The sequence below is a fragment of the Pseudorca crassidens genome, chromosome 2 (genome assembly GCF_039906515.1).
Source record: "Pseudorca crassidens isolate mPseCra1 chromosome 2, mPseCra1.hap1, whole genome shotgun sequence".
NCBI lineage: Eukaryota > Metazoa > Chordata > Mammalia > Artiodactyla > Delphinidae > Pseudorca > Pseudorca crassidens.
In genome coordinates, this window is record NC_090297.1 from 25,466,600 (window position 1) to 25,493,886 (window position 27,287).

General features: G+C 48.3%; 2 protein-coding genes across 6 annotated transcripts; one reads left to right on the forward strand and one right to left on the reverse strand.

Annotated features, from left to right (window-relative positions):
- Positions 1–377: 377 nt before the first annotated feature.
- Positions 378–2,916, forward strand: TSSK3 (testis specific serine kinase 3). The gene is made up of 2 exons (XM_067725293.1): positions 378–522; positions 1,292–2,916. Exons 1-2 carry the CDS (start codon positions 378–380, stop codon positions 1,951–1,953), a joined length of 807 nt encoding a protein of 268 aa, XP_067581394.1. The 3' UTR covers positions 1,954–2,916.
- BSDC1 (BSD domain containing 1) lies at positions 1,772–25,433 on the reverse strand. Of its 5 annotated transcripts, none has more exons than XM_067725286.1 (12): positions 25,392–25,427; positions 25,066–25,126; positions 20,175–20,291; positions 18,916–18,965; positions 17,657–17,824; positions 16,162–16,216; positions 14,106–14,221; positions 13,615–13,683; positions 13,367–13,445; positions 11,939–12,415; positions 6,011–6,114; positions 1,772–1,906 (listed from the first exon to the last, which is right to left on the reverse strand). In XM_067725286.1, the coding sequence occupies exons 1-12, from the start codon at positions 25,416–25,418 to the stop codon at positions 1,871–1,873; spliced, it is 1,359 nt and encodes a 452-aa protein (XP_067581387.1). In that variant the 5' UTR covers positions 25,419–25,427; the 3' UTR covers positions 1,772–1,870. The 5 variants fall into 5 exon arrangements, with proteins under 5 accessions (XP_067581387.1, XP_067581389.1, XP_067581388.1 ...); XM_067725287.1 differs by lacking the exon at positions 1,772–1,906 and adding an exon at positions 3,897–4,068; XM_067725288.1 differs by lacking the exon at positions 18,916–18,965 and having other exon boundaries at positions 25,392–25,433.
- Positions 25,434–27,287: the final 1,854 nt, after the last annotated feature.

A 27,287-nucleotide genomic window follows, 5' to 3' on the forward strand; every position in this document is an offset into this window, starting at 1 on the left:
TTCCCGGGCCGCGCGCAGACGTCCGGAGCGCCCCCCACAGGCGGGGCTGCGACTCACTACCTGGCGCGGGGGCTGAGCGCAGCGGTGACTTAACCCGTTCTGGATTTGGTGGTGGTGGTGAGGGCAGGCAGGGGGCATTGCCAATTTTGGCCAAGGGTCACACAACACCTACATCACAATTGGGCCAGAGTTTTAAAATGTCTGACCCCCCTCCCTCTCCACCACCCGCGGCTTGTGTGTCCAGACGGAGAATGTTCTAGCGCTGGGGGAGGCTACGGATGAAAAGGAGCAGGCCAAGGGCAATGGTGGAGTAGAGCTGCCTCTCAGAGGCAGCATGAGCTGAGAGGGTGATAGGAAGGAAGGAGGTGCTAGACAGCATGGAGGGCTTTCTGCTCTCCAATGGGTACCAGCTGGGCAAGACCATTGGGGAAGGGACCTACTCAAAAGTCAAAGAAGCAGTTTCCAAAAAACACCAAAGAAAAGTGGCGATTAAAATTATAGACAAGATGGGAGGGCCAGAAGGTGAGCTGGGGCCCCTTTGGAGGAAGCGAGGGCTGGCTGAGGTGGGTGGGTGCGTGCTTCCTCCAGTCAGAAGGACCATTCCCTCCTCCCCTTTAGTCTGGAACCAAGGAAAGCAAGAGAGACTGTGGCTCTGGGGTAGGTCAGTGGGGAACAGAGGGATGCTGGGAGTCCAGGAAAATCACACCCTCTAAAATCCAAGATTAAAGTGGCAGGAGGTGAAGGATCCTCAGAAGCAGAGCCGGAGCCCACAAGGCCTTTCCTATTCCAGGAGGGGAACAGAGACTGGCGAGGCCATGGCCAGGGCTAGCAGAGGGCAGGAGCTGGAGCCAACGAAGGCAGAGATGGGGAAATGACAGGGCTCATGGAAAGAACTGTGGGTCAGGAGGCAGACGTGAGAGGAGTGGGCTCACCATGCTGTGGGCAAATCAGGCCTCGTAACTGAGATTCAATAGCCTTGTCTAAAAGTCCCTAATAGTCTAAAAGCCTAAAAGCACTTTGATATCCGTGGTCTCACAGGCTGCTCACAACAGTCCCTGAGGCTGACAGGGAGTAGTTCCTTTCAGTAATATATTAACTACAAAAACAATAGAGGTGAACATTCTTTGCAGTGTCCAAGCAGACAGACATTAAAGACTATGAAAGGGAACCAAGGCACAAGACCCAGACATGGTGGGGAGATAGGCAGACAGAAGTTGGAAGGCAGCAGACAGGAGGGAGGAGTTAGGCCCTTCTGGACTTGATGCTCCATCTTTTCGCTTTGTTTCCGTAGAGTTTATCCAGAGATTCCTGCCTCGGGAGCTCCAGATTGTCCGTACCCTGGACCACAAGAACATCATCCGAGTGTATGAGACGCTGGAGTCTGCAGACGGGAAAATCTACCTGGTGATGGAGCTGGCTGAAGGAGGGGATGTCTTTGACTGTGTGCTGAATGGGGGGCCACTGCCCGAGAGCCGGGCCAAGGCCCTCTTCCATCAGATGGTCGAGGCCATCCGCTACTGCCATGGCTGTGGTGTGGCTCACCGGGACCTCAAGTGCGAGAACGCTTTGTTGCAGGGCTTCAACCTGAAGCTGACAGACTTTGGCTTCGCCAAGGTGTTGCCCAAATCATGCCGGGAGCTGAGCCAGACCTTCTGCGGCAGCACAGCCTATGCCGCCCCAGAGGTACTTCAGGGTATTCCCCACGATAGCAAGAAGGGTGACGTCTGGAGCATGGGCGTGGTCCTGTACGTCATGCTCTGTGCCAGCCTACCTTTTGATGACACAGACATCCCCAAGATGCTGTGGCAGCAGCAGAAGAGGGTGTCCTTCCCCACTCATCTGGGCATCTCGGCTGAATGCCAGGACTTGCTCAAGCGGCTCCTGGAACCAGACATGATCCTCCGGCCTTCAATCGAAGAAGTCAGTTGGCATCCATGGCTAGCAAGCACTTGATAAAAGCAATGGCAAGTCCTCCCCAGTAAAGTAGGGGGAGAAAGCAAACCCAAAAACCCACTTCTAAAATGGTGATATATATTTTACACTTTGTTTACTTATCCTAAAACTTACCTACACCCTCTCCAGCCTTACTTCTCTTTCCCTTTAAAGATCTTCATGGAACCAGAGGGCCTCATTCAGACTTCCCTTTTATTACAGCTGACAAGTGATTTTCATACAGGTGTTTAACTAAAGTTAATTAAAAACAGACCCCAGAATCATACACATACAGGCGGAGGAGAGGAGAAAAATGACCAAGAGCAACTGGAACCACTGTTGTTGCAACTTCCTTTCCAAATAAAAGCAGAAGCGTTGGGAATGCAGTAACGGCCTCTTGACTCCTTGTCTTGGTGAGAGGCCTGTTGGGGGCCCTGTCCCTTTCTCATCCCAAAGGCCAAGGTGAGCCTGGGATGAGGACAAGGGACTTCCTCAGAACCCAGGTTACCTCCCATCCTAACGCACATAGTGTGTTTTCTGCCCTGGCTCTGGGGCAGCTGCCGTAGGGTACAAGAACAGAGCCCCAGACACCTTCCAGCTTCTGTTGAATCTCTTTAATAGCTGTTAACGGCAAGTCTGGAAAAGGTTCAGGACAAAGTTCTTTTTTCTTTCTTTTTTAATTACAAAACTAACAGCTGTTAAGAGTCTTTTTTTTTTCCTTTTTTCTTTTCCCGGCTACAAAATACTCTGGGGAGATACATTATAATTTAAAATATATAATATTGCACAAACAACCAAAGGGTTAATTAAACTAAAGAAATAATTACAAAGAGAAAAACCCCATCCCATCAAAAAAAGATTCAGCATTCTCTCCATCCCACCCCCTCATTGAAGGTTTGACGTGGAAGTGACCACCACTCTCTTAGCGCCCCTGACCACAATCACTTTAAATCATTGGTGAACACACCAGATTATATACAAGAATCACCAGAGCAGCATCGTGAAGCACCAGGGTCTCCAGGGATTCCTGCAGCCCCTCATCCCCCCAAGAGAGGTGCAGCTTTTACCAGAGTGGGGGGTGAGAGCCACAAGGATTGGATCTGCCTTCAGGAAGAAGAGCTTTTGCAGAAACCTGATGACAGTCTCAAGAAGCTCACCCCCAGCATATCCCTTCAAGATGCAGAAGGGATGAGGCGGAGAAGTTGGGCTTACCAGAGTTGTAAGTACTCAGCTTTGATCACTGCTCTGTACCGCTGGTAGCTGGCTTGTGTCCTACGCTACAGGGGAGTCGAGGTGGGTAGCTGGTTGGACAAGGTATCCCGCCAGGCAACACACAGAAGGGCCTGAAGTGGCCCCCTCCCTTCTTGGGGAGGGGAAGAAGAGCAAGAGCACTCTTGCAGGTGGCACAGCTGGGCTAAGGACTCAGGTGCATCTGACATGAAGAAGCCTTGGGAAAGGCGTTGGGGACATACCAGCCTGGACTGGGTAAAAGGAGGGAGTTTGGTCTCTAGATTCTGAACCACAAGGAACCTTTCCAGGAATGGAAGATGCCTGGGAGGGGGAGATTCCTAAGAGAGGCAAATTTCCCAGAAATGAATGCCTCTTACCCGCTGGGACAGGAACCAAAATGTGTTCACCATCCCTGTCTAGCCAAGGGCAGGTGGCATGGCCTTCTTTGCCTGCTTATGGGTGACAGAGTGTGTTTTCTCGGCATCCTCCAAGAGACTGGTAGCTTGGCCTCTGCCTACACAGGCAGATGGGCTAGGGCTATCCATTGGGACTTCCCAGCAAGAGTCCCCAGGAACAGTGGTGTTCAGCAGAGAAATGTAGGCTCTTCTGGTGAGGGGGGTAGGTTTCCTCCCCCTCGGGTCATCCTATGATTGGCACAAGTCAGAGTTCCTGGTTTGGATTTAGCAAGCCCCTTCCCAGATGTGAGCAGAGGGCCAAAGGGCCAACAAGGAACAACCCAGAATCTGCCTAGAGCTCTGGCTGACAGAGGCCATTTGGGGGACATTCTTAGTCAGTGTCTTCCAGGGCCGGGCGGAGACGAGCGAGGGAGGTGGGAAGTGCTGTGGGTAGGGGAGCGGCTTGCTCTGGCTCCCCTCATTCCCAGTCCTCCCACTCTACATCTTCCAGCTGCAAAGGGAGGGGATAATGGAGAGCACAAACACGTATTACTCCTCTGAGTCAAGCTGAGACCCAAGCTCCCCGGCTGCCTCCAATTCGGGACAGCCCTCCCCGCAGCCCCAGCCCCAACTCCCCCAGGCCATACCCGGCCTCCTCTCAGAGCGAACCACTTGCTTCAAGGAATGTCTGGGGAGCAGAGCTGCCCTCTGCCCAAGCGGTGGGCCTGCTGTTCTGATGGTTCCAGACTCAAAGGAAATGCTTCTACCAACCAACACTGGACACCACAAGGGGACGCCCTGACTACAAGAAGCCCGTCAGTCAATCCCTGAAGGAGAACTTGTCTCCTGCGGAGCAGGTAAGAATATGGCCCTGAGAGACAGGGAACTTTACAGTGGTGCTGTGATCAGAAGCAAGCGTGGCACTGGACTACAGGTGCTCGCAGGGCTTTCACTAGGGGCTCCAGCACCCTAATCCCCAGCTGAAGTCTCCCCAGGCAACTGTCTCTTGGCCTCTCTTCATATCAGCAGATCCCCTGATATAAATAATTCTGTTCAGATATATTGTATGTCGGGTTTTTTTTTTTTTTTTTTTTTTGCAGTACGTGGGCCTCTTGCTGTTGTGGCCTCTCCTGTTGTGGAGCACAGGCTCCGGACGCGCAGGCTCAGCAGCCATGGCTCACGGGCCTAGCTGCTCCGCGGCATGTGGGATCTTCCCGGACCGGGGCACGAACCCGTGTCCCCTGCATCGGCAGGTGGACTCTCAACCACTGCGCCACCAGGGAAGCCCTGTATGTCGGGTTTTAAAGAGGGCTGCAAAGACACCAAAGCCATGAAGGCCACGTGGCATAAGAGGTGCCATGGGCCTTCTCTACCCCGGGTATAGTGAGGTCACAGGTGTAAAATACTCTTGCGTAGGTCACTACCTCCCTCTGGGCTTCAGTCTCTCAGCATGAAAAACAAGGCCCTTCCCATTCTCTCTACTCTGTTCACCTCTTTATAGCAGGTTCCTGAGCTACATGTTGGAAGGAATCATGGGGTTCTTGTGTGACAGTGGATATAACACTGACTTGAATCAGATGTGTGGGCTGGAGCCTCAGTCCTGTCCCTTATTAGCTATGAGAGACTTTTGCCCAGCCTCTCATTCAAAACGACCATCCTTGATTCTGAGAGGAAGTGAAGAGTAAGAATAATAGGCCTCTGAGCTTATGACTGTTTTGTGGTGGTTTCAGGAACGTCTATTAGTGCGCCCATGTCCCCAGGCACTATGCCTAAGGTGTGCACATGCATCATCTACCACAGCATATGAAATTATAATGATCAGTGCCATGTTTTAGATGGGGAAACAGAGGCTCAGGTTAAGTGATCACATCGTCTTTTGTCTCCAAGGCCAGAAATCTGCTCAGGTCCCACACCTGGCGACCAGGAGTCAAAAGGTCTGGGGCAGGGTTTGGCATCTGTATTTTTTATTTATTTTTATTTTTTTTTTTGCGGTACGCGGGCCTCTCACCGCTGTGGCCTCTCCCGTTGCGGAGCACAGGCTCCGGACGCGCAGGCTCAGCGGCCATGGCTCACGGGCCCAGCCGCTCCACGGCATGTGGGATCTTCCCGGACCAGGGCATGAACCCGTGTCCCCTGCATCGGCAGGCAGACTCTCAACCACTGCGCCACCAGGGAAGCCCTGGCATCTGTATTTTTTAGTAGTTCCTCAGGTGATTCTGATAGGAGCTAAGGTCAAGAACTCCCCCATCCATCCCCCTGGAACTGAGGGGAAGCAGACCCTGCTAATGACTACTGTTCAGGGCCTGAGTGGGAGGCCCTAGCTTCCTTCCCGCAGCCTGCCACCTCAGATAGGAGTGGGATCCACCTTGCAGGGACAGTCGGGCTTGGCAGGGAGAGTCCTCAGACCCGGAATCATTGTGCTTGCCTCCCTGTGGCCAACCAGGCCGACTCACCTCACCGGAAGCATCCACTTTGGAAAGTGCCATCTGCACTTCTTCTTCAGTCATGTCCAAGTCAAAGTCCTTCTCCCAGTCCTCACTGATGTCTGTGCTTGAGCCTGGAACCATGATCCATAGTGTGAGAGACAGGAAGGGGTATGTGAAGAGGTTGTAGCTGGGGGTGATGGAACTCTTTAGAAAGGCCTGACAAATACACACCAAACGTCTTTACATTCTGCTTTCTCTGGCTCAGTGATCCCACTTTTAGGAATCTATTTTAAGGAAAAATCCTGGATTCAGTAAAAAAATTTAACCAAAAGGATGTTCACTGTAGTGCTGTTACAGTGATGAAAACTTAAAAAACTACCTGAAAGTTCACTGATAGGGAATTACAAAAATAAATGGTATAGTCATATGATGGAACATTATGTGGCTTTTAAAGGTTAGGCTATAAAACATTTATATACATGGCAAAATAGTCTTAAACTATTAAGTGAGAAAAAGCAAGTTACTGAATAGTGGAGAAGTACTGTGGTCCAGAAGCTCCCTAGGGGCCATGGAAATCTTCCAGAAGAAATAAACAATGAACCTCTTCCTCCTCAATCACTCCCTTCTACCTACACTGATCCTGCTACTCCTGAAACACACCAGGCACATTCCCACCTAGGGCCTTTGCAAGGACTGTTCCCTGTACCTCGAACTCTTCCTCAGATACCCACAGGCCAACTCACTCGCTTCCTTCACACCTTTACTCAAATCTCACCATCTAAACGTGGCCTACCCAGACTGTCCTATCTTCAGTTGCACCCTGACCCCTCACTCTGCTCTGGTTGTTCTTTTTTCTATTGTATTTACCACTTCCTAGTGTATTACATAATCAGATTCACTATGCTTACTGTCTAATAGTAGAGGAGCTGGAATGTGAGCTCCCGAGGACGGGGATCTTCTGTTTTCTTACGTATTCCAAGTGACTAGAACAAATAGTTTGTACTCAGTAAATATTCGTGGACTCTTTCTCTAAATCAGGGGTTGGCAAACTATGGCCTGTGGACCAAATCCAGCCTACTGTCTGCTTTTGGAAATAAAATTTTGGAACACAGCCATGGCCACTTGTTGACATATTGTCTATGACTGCTTTCATGCTGAAACGACAGAGCTGGGACAGAAACTGTATGTCCCCAAAAGCCTAAAATATTTGTGACCTGGCTCTGTGCAGAAAACATTTACTCCTCCCTGTTCTAGGTAATTCTGATGCCTGCTAAGGTTTGACAACTACTGCTCCAAACATTCATATTTGGGTATGCTTTCTTACAGGCAATATAAAAAAAATGTACATGTGAAAGTTATTAGTAAGAAAAAAACTACAAAAATAGTTCCTGTAAAAAAAGAGCATATGCAGTATGATTCCATTAAAAAAATACACTCACAGATGCATGCACACATACAGAGAGAATGAGCAAAACACCCACAAGAATACTAACAATAATTATCACTAGGTGATGAGGTCATGGGGTAATATATTTTTTTAAATGAACACATATTACTTTGTAATCATTTTTTTAAAAAGCACCTTTAAAAAGAGCTCTAAAAAAAAAAAAAAAAAAAAAAAGAGTAAGCTCTGATCCCCCAATGGCACCACCTGTAAATACCTTGTTTCTTCCTGTCCAGCTTGTTCCTCACCATGCACCCAGGCTCTGAGACCTCCCCAAGCCTGGCCTCCGCATTCCTTATTCGGGTTCTTGCACTGTTCTCTAGTCACCCAGCTAGCCCTAAGTGGTGTGGTAACAGCAGGGTCTCTGGAGCCAAGCAAACCTGGGTGGAACCCTAACTCTTTTATCTATTGTGTAGTCTTGGGCAAGTTATTCTGGGCTTCAGTTTATTTATAAAATAAGGATAAAACCACCCTCTTTGCAAAGAACCACTGGAGGAGCTTATTAGAATGCAGATTCCTGTCTTCCCATCCCCCCTCATTTAGATTCAGCAGGTGTAGGTGGTGACCCAGAATTCTGCATTATAAACAGGTACCTAGATGATTCTATATAGACCTTGGCCTGCAGTTGAGATACAACAGTGTTAAAATTAGCAGTATCATGTAAAGTGCCTGTAACATATATACACAGTGGATATTTAACAAATGGAGCTGTTAAAGGCCTGGTCCCAGAGTTAAGTAATTTTACACATGGTCCCACACCCAGTCAGGGGCAGATCTGCAACCAAGACCCAGTTCTTCTGACTCCACATCTAAGGCTCCCTGTGCTTTCAGGACACTCTTGGTGGCTTGCGTCTGGCTCCCTGTCAGTGCAGGCTTCCTGTGGGTTAGAAGCTGGACTCCCGGCTGATCTCTCCCTCCAGAGCTGTGGCTGTGGTCATGACAGCTTTTCCTAACCCCAGGTTGCCCTCTAGGGATTTGAAACTCTCCTCTTCAGGCTTAAATGCTAGGGCAGACCCTTTGGGGTAAAAAAGAAAGCATCAGCTAACATTTTTGGAGCACTTTACACCCACCCTCTGGGATAGGTATTAACAGTCCCAATTTACAGGTGAGGAAACAAAGGCTCTGAGTGGCAGAGATGTGAATCTGGACTTTCTCTGCCACCTGCTTCCTCCCACCACCCTGTCCTGTCACACAATGAGAGTACTAAGCTCTCCTTTACACTGTGCACGTGGCAGAGAACTGATCTATGCAACAACAATTTAAGATTTCATGATGAAGTTTTACTGTTTTCTTTTGTTTGTAAGAAAGGGGAGTTTTCAGGTGATTATTAACCTCATGGTGCTGTCACTCACAGCTCATTTTATTCTGTTTAATTGGCTCTTTGCTTCTCCAGAGAAGAAATGGAAGCAAAAGCCACTCCCAGGTCAGTCAGTAGTGAAGTGGGGCTTTAAGCCCAGAGCTCCTTCCAGTCCGCAGGCCACAGGGTCTGCCCTAATCTCCCCTCTCTGCTCCCTGCTGAGGGAGCCTGAGCAGGGTAAGTCTAGTCTCCTTGCTCAAATGGATCTCGGCACAATATACAGGTGGGAAGCAGCTCTGCAATGACAGGCATCACCCTGGAACCTTAGAGGTCCCTGTGGCTGGGCCACCTCCAGAGACTGCTGTATCCAGAGACCAAGCCTCCCTCATGTCATCTGGACAAAGAGGGAGAAGGAGTCACTCTGCCTCCAGGCCTCTTTTAAGATTCTTCCTCCCTTTACTCTGTCCCTACTGTCCCACTCTAGTCTAAGACCCCAGCTTCCCCCCATTAAGTGACTACAACTACTTCTGGTGGGTCTCCTGCACTGAATCCCCCGGCCCTCCTTTTGCGAATCCCCCAGTGCATTAGAGGAAGTATAGCGCACTGTTAAGAGCTTATGTTGCATCTTCCCCATAATCTCATTTCTTCCAGTCTCTACCCACCATTCATTTTTTCTCATCACTCTCTCCAATAGCCCAATTCCCAATGGAAACAATAATTCTTTAACCTTCCAACTGTTTCACTGTTATTCCCTCCCTTACCCAGCTCAGATTCCATGAACCATCATTCTGATCACTTCTTGCATACACTTGGACTCTTGTCTTTTTGAGTTCACCTGGGTAAACCTGAACCCTGATTAAGTCCAACTCCCCATCTGCTCTGTGCCTGCACCTGAGCAACTGAATGTGGCTGGACAAAAGTACTACTGTGCTGACTGGTGTCTCTTAAAATTCACGACCATTATCTCAAATGGACCCTTCGTACCATCCACCCAGCAACCACACAACACATATTGGGTCCATCACCTACTCTTCACTCTCCTAAAGGCAATGTCACACTTTTCTAAATACCTACTAGATGGGTGATTGATCTCAGTTTCCTACCAGTAAAAAAAAAAAAGGGAAAATCTCACAGATCTCAGGATTTTTGTGAGGATTGAGTGATATGCATATCAAGTGCTTAGCACAGAGCTATACAGACATATGGAAAGTGCTCAGAGAATGGTACGTCTTATTATCTGCATCATCTCCCCAAAGCAGGGCTCTACCCAAATTTCTTCCCTAACTGAGGACCTATCAGGAAATAATTACCCCCAACTTACAGAGGAGAAAATGGAGGCTTAGAGAAGATCAGTACCTTTTCTGAAGTCACATGGCTTATGAGCAAAGTTGGGATTTGAACCCAGAACTGTCTGAACTCCAGAGCCTGAGCCCTTAGCCTCTATATGTAAAGCTTTTAGTACAGGTTGGGCATATAAGCAGCATGCCCTGCTGCTTTGTGGCACCAAGTCCAACTTTCTGAATTCGGCTTAAGATTTTAAGTTCTTGTTCCTCCCTCTCCTGGGAACAATACAGAAACGTGGGCTTTGGTCACCCGCTTCAATGTGCCCCATGTCCCCAACACACGATCTGACATGTGGGGGACTTTGCAGGCCCCCTCAGCTTGGACTACCGCTCCCTGCGCACCTGCCGCAAACTCTCCAACTCTCCTATACAATGCCTGTCTCCTTGGTGAAACACCTGCTGATGCGCAGAGGTTCCTTCTTTCTCTGAACTCCTCCTGTACCAAGCCTGTCTCATACTGCTTCGTGCCTCATCATAGACTGCAGCCTTTACCCCTCCCTCCTCAGTGTCTTATAAAGAGTGGGTAGGAGCTCAATGGATGACCTCACTGAATCAGAGTCAGACGGAAAACACTGTGTTGGAAACTGGAAATCAGCCTGTTTCCCCATCCACTGCAGTAAGCCAGTCCCTCACTGCCAGTAGGCCAGTGCTCACCTGCTGGGCAAGCTTTGTGGCCAACTGGTGCTGAGTGTTGGCAGACAGGATGCCTGCGTGTGAGGAGCTGAGGGGAGGTCTTGCTGACAATTGGCTATCTCTGGAGAGGTATTTTGGATGTGGCAAAACAAGCTGACACCAGAGCCATCACTGTCCTTTAATTGCAGGAGTTAGAGAGAGGTCCCCCCCTTGACATAAAGTCAAAGTGTCTACAGTCTAAAATTTCATTATGCAGATAAGAAACTAAAGCTCTATTACTTAAGCTGGGTCACTGCAAGTTCATGAGTATTCATTTTATTCTTCTTTAAGCTGTACATGTAAGTTTTGTTTATATATTTTATAATAATAACAATTAACACAGGCCTAGGGAAGCTAACTGACTTTCCTGAGGTCATCCATGGAAGAAGACCCTTGACAGCAATCAATGTCACAGGAGTTCCCACCCCAAAGTTGAACTGTTCAAAAGGATAGAAACTGACACAGTGTGGTAGTTAAGGGCATGGGTTTCAGGTCAGACAGAGCTGGGTCTGAATCTGGGCTTGCTACTTCCTGGCCGTGTGAATTTGAGCAAGTTACTTAACATCTCTGAGGCTCACTTTCTTCATCTGTAAAATGAGGACAGTTATATGGAGTTGTGAGTTGTAAACTGGAAATTAACAAGCTCCCCTGGTAACTGAGAAATTAAATGCAATATTACATCCTTAACACATGATTTGACATAAACCTTATTTTGTTGAATCTAAAACCCCAACAACTGTAAGATGCATCCTAATTTCAGAGAATAAATGCATCTTGGAATTGATGGAATAGGGTATAATAAATACTACAGTAGCTGTCATCATAATATAGTAGCTGTCATCATCATCATCAGTAGCACAAATGAAGGCCATCTGCTCCTAGGATCCTCACATGGGACAAGAAGACAAGTCTGCCTTGTGAGGTGGCAACTCTCACCTGCCCTGCCCGCACACGCTCCCTGGGCTTTGGCCTTGGCTTACCTTTTTTTTTTTTTTTTTGCGGTATGCGGGCCTCTCACTGTTGTAGCCTCTCCAATTGCGGAGCACAGGCTCCGGACGCACAGGCTCAGCGGCCATGGCTCACGGGCCCAGCCGCTCCGCGGCATGTGGGATCTTCCCAGACTGGGGCACGAACCCGTGTCCCCTGCATCGGCAGGCGGACTCTCAACCACTGCGCCACCAGGGAAGCCCATGGCTTACCTTTTTTTCCATTGGAGGGTGTAGACTTCCCGCTGTCTGAATTCAGCTCAAACACCCGTAAGTCTGTGAGTACCTCCTCCCTGAGAGTCTCTACTCTGGCTGGAGGCCGGGGCTCTGGACCGCTGGGGCGGCCAGCAGGGGTGTGGGGCTTGGACTGAGCTAGGGGTGGGGGTCCAGTCTCGCCCACATCCACAGCCAGGTCCTGTTCCTCCAAAGATTCCTCTAGCAGCTTTTGGGACAGGTCCTTGGGCAGCACTGGTGCCTCAGATGCAGGGGTGGGTTTGGCAATCTGTGTCACGAGGGAGATGCTCTCACTGCTCTCCGATGGAGTCACCTCTGTTGGAGCCTCAACCGGGGTCACCAGATTCTCTTCACAGGGACTCCGGGGGCCAGGTCCTCCTTCAAGGGATGTGGAAGTTTTGGCCACAGGAACCTTGGCCTCTTTTGGAGATGTGGGTGAAATGCCCACAAGCTCCTCTGTCAAGAGAGAAAGGTAGGGAAAGAGAGTGATGTACCCTGGTTAGCCCCAAGACAACCTTGGAGCTCTCTGAAAACAGACCTCAGGTTCCCACCAAAGTTTGCTCTAACCAAAACTAATGGGTGCCAGTTTCCTCACCTCCCTCTCCATCACAATTCTTCTGCAGATAATCCCTGTTGGTCAAACTCTCTCCCACCCTTGAGGCATAGCACATGCCTGGTGGGCACTCAGCTTCTAGCAGTGCAGCTCAAGATAATATTATAGCTTAGAAAGCCAAGACTTTAAAGTCAGTCAGTTTGAGGTTCAGGTTGGGCTCTGCTATATCCCACGTGCATGATCTTGGGCGAGACACTTAACTCTTCTTTAACCAATCTGCCTCATTTGCAAAAGAGGGATAATGAAGTTGTGGTAAGGACCATACATGTAAAGCTTTTAGTACAGGTTGGGCATATAATATAAGCACTTAGTAACTGTGTTAACATACCATGCAGGTGGCTCCCACACACTGTCCTAAGCTGAGCTACCAGGTAGAGGAAGCTCAGCTCTGTCCCTAAGCCAGCAGTTCCCAAGTTTGGCTGGTCATTAACATTACCAGTGGAGCTTGTTAAAAATACAAGTTTGGCCACATGTCCATAGAGTCTTATTTAGAAGTGGAAGAAGGGAATCTGGAATTTCAATAAGCATCCCCTACTCTTAAGTACTGGTCCATGGGCTAGCAGGGAAATCTGCTTCAAGTGACACATGTGATTTCTGTAGCTAAACCTGGGATCCACCAGCTTTGGTAAACAACCCCTTGTTAGCTCAGTGTATCCTTGGCATGAGCAAACACCATATTCATTCCCTCCTCTTCCCTGGGGTGCCATGTCCCTCCAGGCTTCAGAGAGAATGGCCCAGACAGTCTCCCACAGGCAGGACTTGGTACTTTCTCATCACCTCTCAATACCTCTTACCTTCTTCCTCCTCCCAGCCAGGCTCTTCAGAGATGCTCTGTTCTGCACGCTGCTTCAGGGCATCCCTCCGGGCCTGCTCCTGAATGTGGGGGAGTAGATGGCCAGGAGCAGTCAGGGAACCCTCTTTCCCAGACTCTGGTCCTGACCCCAGAACTCTTGGCACCCTCTGTCCCCTTCTTCCCTCAACAAAATCCAGCCCCCTTCCCTCATGGCTGAGTGGAGGACCTTCCCTGGTTAGGCCAGCATACCTGCTCTAGTTGATGGACTTTATAGAAATACCGCTGCCAGAATTCTGAATGGGAAACAGCTGCAGGCACCTGGAGGGAGGGGACAGTGGAGATGAGACTTTGGGAGTGGTTATGTGGGGGTCTATGTTCCCAGCCTCATCAGCCAGCTCCCAGCCACTCTGGATATCAGATGGGATAAGTGGCTGAGTAGTGATTCTTAGAGCACTTCCACCCCCCAGACCCACCTTCCTGGCCCAGCTTGGCCAAGGAGGGAGAAAAGAACTCCCACCAGGCTTTGCCGGCCCTTCCATTTCTCACCATGATTGCCAGAAGCCTGGCAAATTAGTTTCCCCCATGTGGATTCTTGGCTCAGGAGCTGGCTGGTTTGGCTCCTCAGGGCCTCCTGCTGCTCTCTAGGCCAGAGGACTCCACAATGACTCTGGACATGTCCCTCCCACCTCCCCACACCTCAGGCCAGGAGTTGGTTGAGGTCCTGCCGGCTAGGCCCTCACCATCTTGGTGTAGAGGGCCCGGATGGAGGGGCTGCCTACAAGGAGCTCTGAGATCTCCCCCTTCTTCTCCTCCAAGCAGAACTGGGAAAGCCAGGTGTCAAACAACTCCAGGGGCCCTGCAGAGGGACAGACACTGATGGTCAGTTCCGTGGGTCTGGAGAAAGAACACTGGGCCTAGAGAAATCACACCTAAGCCTGGACATGGACAATGAGGAAAACTTAAGGTTTTTCCAAAGCCATATGGCCCAAGGTGGGGGGTCAGGCAGGGTGAAGGGGTGGGTAAGCTTGATATCAGGGCATGGCCCCTAAGTGATCACTGGGAGGGGCTGCAGTCTCCACTCTCTCCCATGCCTGCCTGCTTTTTATCCCACTGCACTTGGCTACTGAATCCTCTCCTCTCTGAAACAGCTATTCTCAGGTTACCACCAGTGACCCTATGTTGCCAAATCCAGTGGCAGATTCTCTGTCCTTCTCCTCATGTGACCATCCTACAGTTTCTGCCCTGGGAGCCACTACCTTCCTCTTGAAGCCCTCTTCTCTCCTGGCTTCTCACTCTTTGTATATTTCCTCCCACTTCTCTCGTTGTTCCATCTGAGTCTTCAGTGGGCTCCTCTTTTTCCTTTCCTTATCTCTTCTCGTTTTCCATTTTCCCCCAAGATAACCTCCACTAAACCATGAGTTTCAACCTCTTCCTCCCACTGACAATTCTTCAGTGTGTCTTTGCAGCTCAGGCTGCCTTTCTGGGCTCCAGATCCAGAGGTCCAGGTGCCTGGACACATCCACCTGCACATATGCTGCAAATACAACGTGTGCTCATTTTCTTCCCCCGCTCACCTGTCCTACCCACTCATCCACTGGAGAGCTGGAGGCCCTCCCAGACTCCTCCCTTATGGAGTCACTCTGGATTCCACTTCCTCAGCGTCTCTTATACATGCATACCTTCCTCCTCATTCCACCCGCCCCTTCCCTGGTTCCAGCTTTACCTCTGACATGAAGATTCCTATCAAGCCTCCTAACTGGTCTTCCCATCTTCCGTCTCTCCCTCTCTATTTCATCCTACAAAACACTGCCTGAAGGCTCTTCTATAAAATGCAAAATCTGATCACATCAGGTCTCAAAACGCTTCAACAGTTCTGTACAGGAGGGCATTTCAGGCTATGGTCCAAAGATAGGCTTCAAAGGGTTAAAGAATTCCCATATGCATATAAAATTCTGTTGAGAGAGGGCTTGTTATTTTCAACAGATTTTTAAAGGCCTTTGTGACTTAAAAAAAGGTTAAGAACCACTATCTTGAGCCTTTTAGGACAAAATTCCAACTGCTTAGTCTGGTACCCAAAGCCTTTCCAGTCTGGTGCCCCTGGCAGCTCTCACTGCCCTCATTTCCTCACATGCACCCTTTGTCTGGCCTTCCCAAATGCCTAGGTTTTTCGAGAACTTCAAATTCCTGTTGTCCTGCTTGAATACCCTTCCCCCACTTCTAAAAGTAAAATTAGTTTACTTCTAATTCATCGTTAAAACCTCAATTCAGGTGTCACATGCTAGGTTTCCCAGGTTGGGTTACATGCCATCTTCTGGGATCCCACTGCTCCCCTCTTTCTGTGGAAGCAGTCAAGTCACTCTATCTCTAGTATCTTTGCTTTATTCCCTGTTTCTGTCTCCTAACAGCAGGTTCCTGGAGGTCTGGACAGGGTTGGTTGAGGGTTTGACTCATTTCTGGTGTCTGGTTCCCATCCTGGGGCTTGCTGCACAGCAGGAGCTTAGCAAACAGGCCAAAGGGAAGGCAGGCAGGGCAGCAGGGCTGGGAAGGAGCCTAAGCTGAGGATGAGGGACGAGAGGAGCAAAGCCTCTGTAGAAGGGGATGAAGACAGTCTGGGTTCAGGGAGGAAGGGGGACCATCAACCCATCCCACCAGATGTAAGGGTCAAACTAGCCCCACTCTGGTCCCTCTACACAGGGGGTGCCTGGCCACTGCTACCAGAGACAAACAGGGTGCGCAATCCAGACCCGCTTGGTCTCCCTGCCCAGCAAGCCTGCACCCTCAGTGCTACCCCCTCACCATCTGGTTCATTGCAGTAGGTTGCTGGGTCTGACTGCAGGCTATAAAGGCGAGCCTAAAAAAAACAGAGAACAGAAATTCTGGGGTGATGGGGATAGACAGCAACCCCTCTCTGCCGATCAACCACAACCAGCTTCTCCCCTGTTGGCTACCATACCCACAGGGCACCTGGCAATTAACACTGTGGGCTATGGAGTGGAGCACTGGGCTAGGAGTCCAAAACTGGGGCTCCTAGAAAAATGGTCTTTCACCCAGTATTCCACCCCTGGAAACTAAGAAAATAAAGGGTAAGGAGGCTATAAAATTATATGTATAAAATGGTTTTGAATTATGTGAGATATGAAAAATGTTAGTGCAAGTATATTAATAAAGTGCAAAATTTACTGGCAAATTTTGAAATATTTAACTCCCTCAAATTAAAACAATTCATCAAGAATTTCTTAATTTCATAGCCAGTCTGCCATTGTGTTCTGCAATCTGTGTTCCCATTAGGGCCACAGGAGTGGCAAACTTTAGCTGGTAAACGGAAAGCCCGTCCTTCCTTCCTCATTATTGCAGGAAGCATGGGCTGGCTGTATCACAACTTCAGCAAGCGATTTTGGTGATTCACTGTTATAATTTAAAATCCTATAATTAAAAAATTTTCACAATCCACTTAAATGTGTACTAAGTGGTGGTGCTAATACTAGTGCTGAAAAACATGCTTGAAAAATCATGTTTGGAATTGAAATTCAATGTGGTAAAATGCTATGAAGAAGGCCAAACTGCTGTGACACCACACTGTGAATCTGGGAGAAAACGCTCCACAAAATATAAGAAGTAATGGTGATAAAGCAGAAACTAACACACCATTGTAAAGCAATTATACCCCAATAAAGATGTTAAAAAAAAAAAAAAAAAGAAGTAATGGTGAGAAGATAAAATGCAATAGAAATATACTACCATTCTTGTTGATTTAATTGCTTTGAAGATATCCTCCCCCTGTACATTTATTCCTATTGGAAATTAGTCTTAAATAACACAAATGTGGAGATCATGCCCATAAAGATGCTGTCCAGAGCATTCCTTATTATGGATGAAAGCTGAAAGGAATCCAAATGTGCAGCACTAAGGAAATGACTGAATAAATTATGCTATATACGCTTGCAAGAATTTAAAGACATTAAAAATGATGGTGATTAGGAAAGATGCTAATAGTTAATTGCAAATTTTTAAGTGGGTTACAAAATTGCATGTATAAAGTGCTTTTTCTGTTAAAAAGAAAAACCCCAAACTATCTTTACCAGTGTTTGCAAGCAGAAAGAAATGGAAGGTTATACACCAACGAAGAATCAGTGGTTCTCTTTTAGTGATGGGATTACGGGTTTAGAAACTATTATCTTCTTGCTTATTGGTATTCTCCAATTTAATTATATACATGTATTTATTTTTTATGAACGTGTACTGCTTTGTGAGCTCAGGTTAGAAGCTAGAGCCCAGTGCCGCTAGTGAATACCTTGGTGCCATCATAGGGCTCAGCCGTGCCAGAGGGTGTGCCCATCAGGGTGATGACATCGCAGTCAATGGTTTTGTCTGGTGAGGGTGCAAAGGTGTCGGAGATCACCCCTAGGAAGTCAGACAGCCCTTTCTTCATTTTTTCCGTTGCTCCCGAGGAGCCTTCAGTCTGCAGAGAGAAGCCAACAGAGGAAGCAAGTGGCCCAGGAGCAGGCTGCAAACTGGGGTACAGGGTATGGAGGTATGAAGCATCAGGGGTCAAAGTGTACTGTGTTTGGGGACCAGGGAAATGCTCACGACCTTTCACCCCCATCTCTGGGGCTGGAGAAGGAGAGAGGGGCAGCCAGAGTCCCCATCCCCCAGATGGGGGTGCGGAACAGGGCCACAGTAGGCCTGTGTAGGTCAGAGCAGAGCTCCTTGACTGGCTGTTTCAACAAAATTTCAAGGTCGACCAGGCTGATCACAAATTGACAGGGGAGGATCCATGCCACAGACATTCAGTGGGGAAGAGGACTTATGGGTAGAGTGATGGAAACGGTACTAGCTTTGGGGTCAGTCTTGGATCTGAATCCCAGCTCTACTACTTTTTGGTTATGAGACCTAAACCCTCTCAGAGTCTGTTTACTTATCTGTAAAATGCAGATAAATATACATCCTTCAGGGGGGTACTGTGGAGATTAAAAGAGATAAGGTGTGTACAATGCCCAGCACATGGCAAACATTTAATAACTAGCAGTACTGTAATATTACAATCTCATCATCATCATTGCTCAGGAAGTATTTTGTATGAAAGGTTGAGGACATATGGGTAGGATGAGAACAAACAGCCTTGTGTAGAGGCAAACCTGGGACCAGCTGAGGGCCAATGTATGGACCTCCTAGAAGAGGCAAGTGGGGCACCAATCTTGAGCCACACTGGTCAGAATGCCCTTGAGCAAGAAGGGATGGGATGGGACTTTCCTGGTGGCGCAGTGGTTAAGAATCTGCCTGCCAATGCAGGGGACAGTGGTTCGAGTCCTGGTCCGGGAAGATCCCACATGCTGCAGAGCAACTAAGCCCGTGAGCCACAACTACTGAGCCTGCGTGCCACAACTACTGAAGCCCGCATGCCTAGAGCCCGTGCTCTGCAACAAGAGAAGCCACTGCAATGAGAAGCCCATGCACTGCAATGAAGAGTAGCCTCCACTCGCTGCAACTAGAGAAACCCACATGCAGCAACGAAGACCCAATGCAGCCATAAATAAATAAATACATACATACATAAGTAAGAAGGGATGGGAGGCTGAGAGACAGGACCAGGCTCTGCAAACCTTGTAGAAAAGTGTCACATTTACTCCTGATTAGGCTGCCCAGGTATTTTAAACCTAGAGACTATCAATAGTGCCTGGCACATGTTGGCACAGGTATATAATCTTATTTGTTGAATGAGAAAAGGAGTAAATAAATGAAAGAAACAAGTGGCATCTCTGCTACTGGCTGGACTTGCAGCAGTTCAGCTCAATGACTAATTGTCATTCACGCTCATCAGTAGCTGTGGTTAGCAGGCAGACAGTATTTTACAAGATTCAACAAAAGAAGCTTGGCTATAAAAACTCCATAACATGTTTTCCATAACATGGCCTCTAATTACTAGGCAACTGATTCAGCTGATGATCAAAGAAACTGAAATCTGTTCCAATACTAAAGGAGAAACTGTAATACAAAACTAGTATACTATATACTTCATTGGAAATCTGAGGTTTGCAGGGATATCTTTGACCATATACAATTTTCAAGTTCCATGCTGACTTTAGAATCTAACTCCTATCTCACAAGAGAATTCCACTATACATCTCTGATTGATAAAACCAGGGCCAATAAGAATATAAGTTGGCAAAACCTTTCTGGAGAGCAGTTTTACAGTAGATATTAAAAGGTCTAAAACAACTATATTCACCCTATATCCTTTCCAATACCTTATTAGGAAAAAAATATTAAGGGGAAAGATTAAGCAATCAGCATGTTCACTGTAACTGTTTACAATACTGGAAAAAACAAACAGGAAACTAGGAACTGGTCAAATCCACATAACAGAATACCATGCCATTTATGCATGCTCTAGAACGAGGTTTGCAATGATTAAGTCAAAAACTAGGTTATGAAACATGGTGTTCATTTGATCCCAGTTTTGAAAAAGAAAGTATACATAAGGGATATACTCCTCAAATATTAACAGTAGTTAATCTCTGGGAGAGGGACTTACGGGTATCTCTAGGTCTTTCTTTTTCTTTTATTTATCTGTATTTTCTAAATTGTCTACAATGAATGACTTTGCCGATCTGCTAAAACAATACAGAAGTGGGAAAGCTTATTATTATTTAACATATGTAGCTTGTTTGCTTGACGGACACAATTTTCAAAATGGGAGCCTATGGGAAAAAATAATCACTTAACGGTAGAAAGGTTGGGAGCTCCCACCAGGGTCCCAGGCAGGTCAGGCTATGTGGGAAAGTCACTTGGAGGGTGTAGGTGGTACTCACAGCCAGCTTCTCCTTGACCACGCTGGCAGTGGCTGCAATGGTGCAGGCTGTGTCGTGCTGCACCACCTGGGTGAACTCTGTCAGGTCCCGCTTCATGAACTCCAAGGCTTCGGAGGACTAAGGGAAGACAGAGAGGGATGACAGAGCCAGCTGGTGCCACCACCCTTTGTTCCTATTCCCTGTGCGTTAGTATCATACAGAAACATGGAAAACTCAGTGACATGGGAAGCCTGGGCTCAGAAACAATGCTTACTTGTCCCAATTCCATGACCTGGCATTACCCAACAGCAGAGAGCACAGAGGAACTTCCTGCTGCTCTGAGAACGGGGACTGAGCTCAGCCCAGACACTTATAAGCTATGTGGCCAGGAGGAACTCTCATCTAGCCCTCGGTTTTCTCCTGGGAAATTAGGGAGGTGGAAGAGATCAGTAGTTCTCATGAGCAGAATGGGGAAGGGGGCACAAGCAGTCTGAAAACAAAACAGACTTCGATGCATCACTTAGCTATGCTGTAAGTCATGACCTTTGTTTCCAATTTCAAACACAAAGAGAAGGGGGGTATGTGTGTGTGTTTAATCAAAGGAAAGTGTCTTCTATTTTTACTTTTTTTGTCACAGGGAAATTCAGTTGAAACATGAGATGGTAGGTGAAATTATTTTTGTGAAAGGTTTTATAAATACGTTGTACTGGTAACAGCAATAGTTTAGAAAGCTTTTATGAGCAATTTTTGACAACACCAGTGAAAAAGGTGTGTGATTTTTTACATTCAACAAAGGGGGTGTAAAAAGAAATACTGGATCAGATTCTCTCCTAGGCCGCCTTGGTTCCACCATTCCCCAAGGTTCTGTTCATCCATAGAGCTCCTTTGGGCAGAACTGATACTTGCTTGTCGGACCGGTCTGACTCTCACTCTGCACTCAAACCCAGTGTGAGACAGCAGGCCCTCAGCTCTTGTCTAAGTCTTACCTTGTCTTGCTTCATCCTCACCCACTCTAAGACACGTTCCCGGACTATCACTGTGCTCACCCCTTCAAGCCCTTTCATTTTACACAGGGATAATCACCTACATTTTAAAAACATGTTTTTGAATGTTCTGGCGATTTTTTCTTTGCAGAAGAGCCTGCCTAGTTTTCATCATCCTGGGAAGTCTCTGAATGGGACAATCTCATCTATCAGCCAGAGGCTTCTCTGCGAGTGGGAATGGCTCCATTTCAGATTCAGGACTCCTTAATTGGAGTAGAAGAGTCATTTATCAATTCTCTCTCCATCCACACCACCACCACCTTAGTCCAGGCCAACCTGCTCTTTCAACCAGACTCCTTTCCCAGGTTGCATCAGATACCTCTATTACCTTCTCCTCGTGACACCAGTGGGAGCTTAGTAAGTCAGAGCAGACCATGATGCCCCTGCTTTACATTCTTCAGTGATTACATGGTATCCTATGGCAAGTATAAAATCTTTACCTTCACTTACAAGGCCCATATAATCTCACCCTGGCGGACTCTCATCCCCTCCCACGATGCCCCTCACTGAGCTCCAGCTGGCCTTCCTCAAGTTTCCCAAATGTTCTACCATCTTCCCTAACTCAGGGTATCTGAACACATCATTCCCTCTCCTTGACACATAGTTCTAACTCTTCAAAACAAGCGAACAAACACAATGAACGAACCCTCTCACCTGGCTATGTTTACATGTCACTTCCTTCAGATGTAGGTTGGCTCCCCTGCTCATGGGCACCTGCACTTTCTCTTCTTTAACATTTACTGTCCTTTAGATTTATAATTACCTGTTCGTATCTATCCTCCTGGATAAACTGTGAGCTCTGTGAACATAGAGCGTTTGTTTTTTGTTCACTGATGCTCTCCCAGTGTCTGACATAGAGCCTGGCATAAAGTAGGCACTCAAAAAATGTGTGCTTGTTAGACTGGTATGTACCAGGGCAATTTTAATTACATAACCATTTACATGATTATTTGATGAATGGTTGTCTCCCTCACTAGACTGTGAGCTCTTAGGGGACCTATATGAACAGACATGGTGCCAGCCCTCCAGGTCACAGTCTACTGGGGAAAATGCTCACGTAACAGTGCTGATGTGCAAGGGCAGAGCAGTGACTGGTGTATTGTGGGGAGGTTGGAAAGACTTGTTGACAGGCCTGGTCTGAGCCTTAAAGAATGAGCAGGAGTCACTAAGGCAGCCTGGGCGTGGTGGGGCCTGGGGTTTACTGAGGCCTACAAGCACTTCAGTCCTAATGAAAATAAAGGGTAACACAGAAGTGGTGAGGGATAAAGCTTGAGAGGGCAACCTTGGAGGGCCTGGTCAGCCCTGTTGGTGATGGGGAACCACCAAAGTCTGAAGCAGGTGGGACATGATGAGACTCACGTTTTTGACAGGTCACTCCAGAGACTGGCATGGACTATAGGTCCAAGAGTGACAAGATCAGAAATGGAGGAAGACCTGTCAGGAGGCTGTTGCAATAGCCCAGAAAAGGAAATAGAAGAAAATGAACAAGGACAGTGCTGGTCGGGATGAGAAGATGGGACTGGTTCAAGAAATACTAGGCAAAAAAGGTGGATTTGGGATTAAATAGATGTTTTGACTCAGGACAAGAAAGAGTCGGGAAGAGCTACTGGCAACTAAACTAGGTGACTGGATGATTGCAGTGCTGCCAGCTGAGGAAGAAAATGCTGAAGGGGGAGTGGGTTTATACAGAGGATGGTGACAATGATTTTGGTATGTAGTATCTGCAGTGACTGTGGGATATCTGGGACACCTGGCTAGCCAGAGCTCTCCTCAAATACTAAATCTCACAGAAAAGGATTAGGAGTCTCCCTAAAATGAAAGAGTTTGTTGAGTGAACAAAGCAATGTGTGAGGATAAGGTTCCTCAAACACCACCTTTAAAGGGCAGGCAGAGGAAGAAGAATTCGTGAAAGAGGAAGTGAAAGCCTGGAGAAGTATGTGGAGAACTGAGAGTGAATCATGCCACAAAAGCCAAGGGAGTAGAGTTTCAGGAAAGAGAGAGTGATCACTAGCGTCTAATGCAGCAGAAAGGTCCAGAAAGATAAGACCTGAAAACCACCACTGGATTTGGCAAGTGGTAGGTGAAGCTGAGTGTTTATATAGATAAGTCTATGTGTAGTGGCTTCAGGGGTGGGGAGGGAGTTAAGAGAGATCATGTTATTGACTTCAAATTTTAAAAAGTAGGAGGTGAGCTTGTCTCCTGGAAGTAAAAGAGGAAGTGGTTGGACAGGGGACTTGAGGAAGAGTTAGGTTTGGGGAAAGTTTCTGAAGGCAAGGGGAGAAGCAAATGTGAGATTGAAAAAAGTTGCTGGGGCAGGGGTGGAGGATGAGGGGCCCCAGCCCAGAGAGTTTGGGGAATCTGCAGTGGGCCAAAGAGCATCGTGGCTTTCCCTACTAGTGTCCGTGGGCAAGCAAGCACACACACACACCCAGAGGAATGAAGGGGCAGAGGGAAGCAGATCACAGCACCAAGGGCTGTATTTTCTGGGGCAATATATGCTATTGGGTGCAAGAGAATTGGGGGTGCTGGGAATTGAGTGGTCCAGACGGAGCCAGCATAGGGAGGGAAGGAAGCAAGGCCAGGAAAGCACTGAAAGACCAAGAACAAAATGGAAGGAAAAATGGCCTGCAGGTATTTAAGAGGTTTCCCCGCGGCTCTCAGTGCTTAATAATAAAAATAAGTACTTATTTAGTACTTACTGTATGCTAGATATTGTTCTTAGTGCTTTACATATATTATCATTTAATCCTCACAACAATCCTAGCAGGTAGGTATTATTAGTATTCCCACTTTACAGATGAGGAACTGAGGCTTTGAGAGGTTAAATATCTTGCCTAGGTTCATATAAGAATAGGAAATTTAAGTTTTCTCTTTCCAAATGGGGAACTGTCAAAGGCAGAAACAACACCCATTCCCCTTGCTTCAAATGAGAGAACAAAGATGGAAGGCTAACCAACTACCTATTTTTCATGAGTTATGGTAAGACCAACGTTAAGGGTAACACACAGGAGGCCCTCACAAAACATTTGCTAAATGAACATCAGACTCTCCTTCCAGTAGACTACTCAACAAAAAGCAAGCTCTTTTGGGGTCTCTCCTATTAAACCTCAGCTTGAAATTCTCTGAGTCTTCATCAACCACATAAACAGCTCAGGTCACTCTCAGATTTTGCTGGGCTGTAGTGATGTTACACTACAAATGCTCCCAGAATAGAGGATTGATTTAACTGAAGCCAGAAGCCTCTTGGAGTCTGCCCTGAAGCAGGACTCACCCCAGTTGCTTGAGCTAAACAGTAATTAACTTTTTCCAGAATTCAGTTGGGTTGGTTTTGACGAACTAGCATGGACTGAAACAGCAACACACAATGGCATTGCCCACCGGCAGAGCCAAGCCTCACTCGGGCCACAGGGATTGCTGTTTCCCCACTAGACTGTGAGTTTTGGGAGGTCCAGGATTGCACCTGCTTGGCTAACGTCGGTATCCTCAGGACCACAGAGTCAGACAGTGCTGGCTGTGGCATATACTCTAATATTTGAATGACTAGAGGAGGTTTCTATCGCTAGAATTCTTTTTCTTCAAGGCCGAGATCAAATGTTCTCTCTTCTACGAAGTTGTGAATTTCCCAAGCGGAAATAAACCGCTCCTTCCCACGGATTCCTACCACAGGGTCGCTGCAGGCTTTAAGACCGTATTTATTTCACTGTAGCTAGAGTCACACTGGTCTGAGTTGGGGTCTGTCTTTCCGTAGGGCCCAAGTCGGCCTCATCCCTGAGGCCCGGAGCCCACACGGGTCCGGCGGGACGGCTCGGACCAGGCTGCAGTGAGGCGGCGCGGGGACCTGCCGTAGGAAGGGCGCCGGCCCGGCTTACCTTCTCCTTGACTGCCTGGTAGCTCTGCTGCAGCCAGCTCCGCCACCATCCCACGTCCTCCCTGTGGAAGACAGACACATCTGGCGGCCCCCCAGCGCGACTCTCGCCCGCTCAAGAATCGGGTCTCAGTTCCCTCCTCAGATGTGGCCCGCGGGCCGAAACTTCGCAGGCCGCTTCCCCACCCCCTCATGCTGAGACTCCACCCCGCCCTTTCAGCTCCGTCCAGGCCCGCGCTAGCCTCCTGTTCCCCGCGGGGACCCTGGCCCAGCACCCCAACCCTGGGAGAATTCAGGGCCCAACGCCCGAGAAGTGGATGACTGGCTCACCCTTCCGCCATCTTGCCCGCATGACATCACCACTATTTACTGACCTTTGACCTCCGACACGACACCGCCCCCTCAAGCACCGCCCCCGAGCGCGCGGCCCAATCCTCGCGCCGACACCGCCCTCAGCCCAATCTCCATCCCGCTCCCTCATTAGGCTCCGCCTCCTTGAGCTAGGTCCAGTCTCGGTCCAGAGTTCGGACTTAAAACTCGGCTCTTGGGAGACGCAAGAGGGAAGAGAGCTGGGAACATATGTATGTGTATAACTGATTCACTTTATTATAAAGCAGAAACTAACACACCATTGTAAAGCAATTATACCCCAATAAAGATGTTAAAAAATAAAAAAAACATAAAACTCGACTCCTGAACGTTCGGTCCAATCCTCACCCAGCACTGTCTTCAGGCCCCACCCCAAGTGTTAGCCCCACCCCCACCAACTTCGAACCTCTCTCGGTAGCCACTGACATCCGATACGGTGGCCGCTTTGGGTCAAGATCAGCCCTGCGACTGGGGTCTCGGATTGCTGGAAGTAGAGGGGAGGAAGGGAACGAGTTGGCTTGGAGCTCGAATGTCTGCGTCCCTGAGCGCAGGGCTAGGACCGCCTCCCTTTATGAAACCCGCCACGTAGCAGCTGCCTGGGGTCTCTTCGGGCTAATTCAGCAAGCGCAGTCTGCGGAGCTCTGGGCCGGGGTTTGGAGGTGTGTGGAGGAAAATTCAGAGGTGACTTCGATGCAGCCTCTGCGGGGGGCTCTCAGGAAATGGGGGAGACACATTTAGTTACCTCAGCCCTTGGCGACCTAACTCAAAACAACATGAGCTGGATGTGGTCTGGAGGAATCCTGAGACAGTCTGGAGGAGGGGGATTGAGTGTGTGTGTGTGTGTGTGTGTGTGTGAGAGAGAGAGAGAGAGAGAGAGAGAGAGAGAGAGAGAGAGAGAGAGAGAGACACGGAGGGAGAGACAGAGAGAGAGAGGCAGAGATCTTCCGGAGGAGGCCTCCCCTGCTCTTACTGCCTCATCTGCTACCAGCCTGCATCTGCGCCCTCATACTTTGGCCTAGATCCCATTGTCTCTCTCTCTTTTTTTAGTTTTTATTGGAGTACAGTTGATTTACAACGTTATGTTAGTTTCTGCTGTACAGCAAAGTGACTCAGTTGTACATACATACATATCCAGTCTTTTTTAGATTCTTTTCCCATATAGGTCATTACAGGGTATTGAGAAGCATTTCTTGTGCTCTACAGTAGGTCTTTATTAGTTATCTATCATCACTTGTCTATGGGTGTAGCTTTAGTAATTCTCCCCCCCCCCCACCCCCCGTCATTTTGTTTTCCCTCTTTCCAGGATTTTTTCTTTCTTTTTTTTTTTTTTTTTTTTTCTCGGTACGCGGGCCTCTCACTGCTGTGGCCTCTCCCGTTGCGGAGCACAGGCTCCGGACGCGCAGGCTCAGCGGCCATGGCTCACGGGCTCAGCCGCTGCGCGGCATGTGGGATCTTCCTGGACCGGGGCATGAACCCGTGTCCTCTGCATCAGCAGGCGGACTCTCAACCATTGCGCCACCAGGGAAGCCCTCTTTTTTTTTTTAAATAAATTTATTTATTTATTTTTGGCTGTGTTGGGTCTTTGTTGCTGTGCATGGGCTTTCTCTAGTTGTGGCGAGCAGGAGCTACTCTTCATTGTGGTGCTCAGCCTTCTCACTGCGGTGGCTTCTCTTGTTGCGGAGCATGGGCTCTAGGTGCGTGGGCTTCAGTAGTTGTGGCTCGCGGGCTCTAAAGCACAGGCTCAGTAGTTGTGGCACACGGGGCTCAGTTGCTCCACGGCATGTGGGATCTTCCCGGACCAGGGCTCGAACCCATGTCCCCTGTATTGGCAGGCGGATCCTTAACCACTGTGTCACC

Excerpts from the sequence above, each read along its gene's own strand:
- TSSK3 (XM_067725293.1), top strand. The coding sequence starts at position 378 with ATGGAGGGCTTTCTGCTCTCCAATGGGTACCAGCTGGGCAAGACCATT. Across the intron at positions 523-1,291 it reads CAAGATGGGAGGGCCAGAAG|AGTTTATCCAGAGATTCCTG; the intron begins GTGAGCTGGGGC and ends TTGTTTCCGTAG.
- BSDC1 (XM_067725285.1), bottom strand. The coding sequence starts at position 25,418 with ATGTCATGCGGGCAAGATGGCGGAAGG. Across the intron at positions 18,966-20,174 it reads TGGTCAAGGAGAAGCTGGCT|GTTTGCAGAGCCTGGTCCTG; the intron begins GTGAGTACCACC and ends CTTTTCTACAAG. Across the intron at positions 16,217-17,656 it reads AGCCCTATGATGGCACCAAG|GCTCGCCTTTATAGCCTGCA; the intron begins GTATTCACTAGC and ends TGTTTTTTTTAG.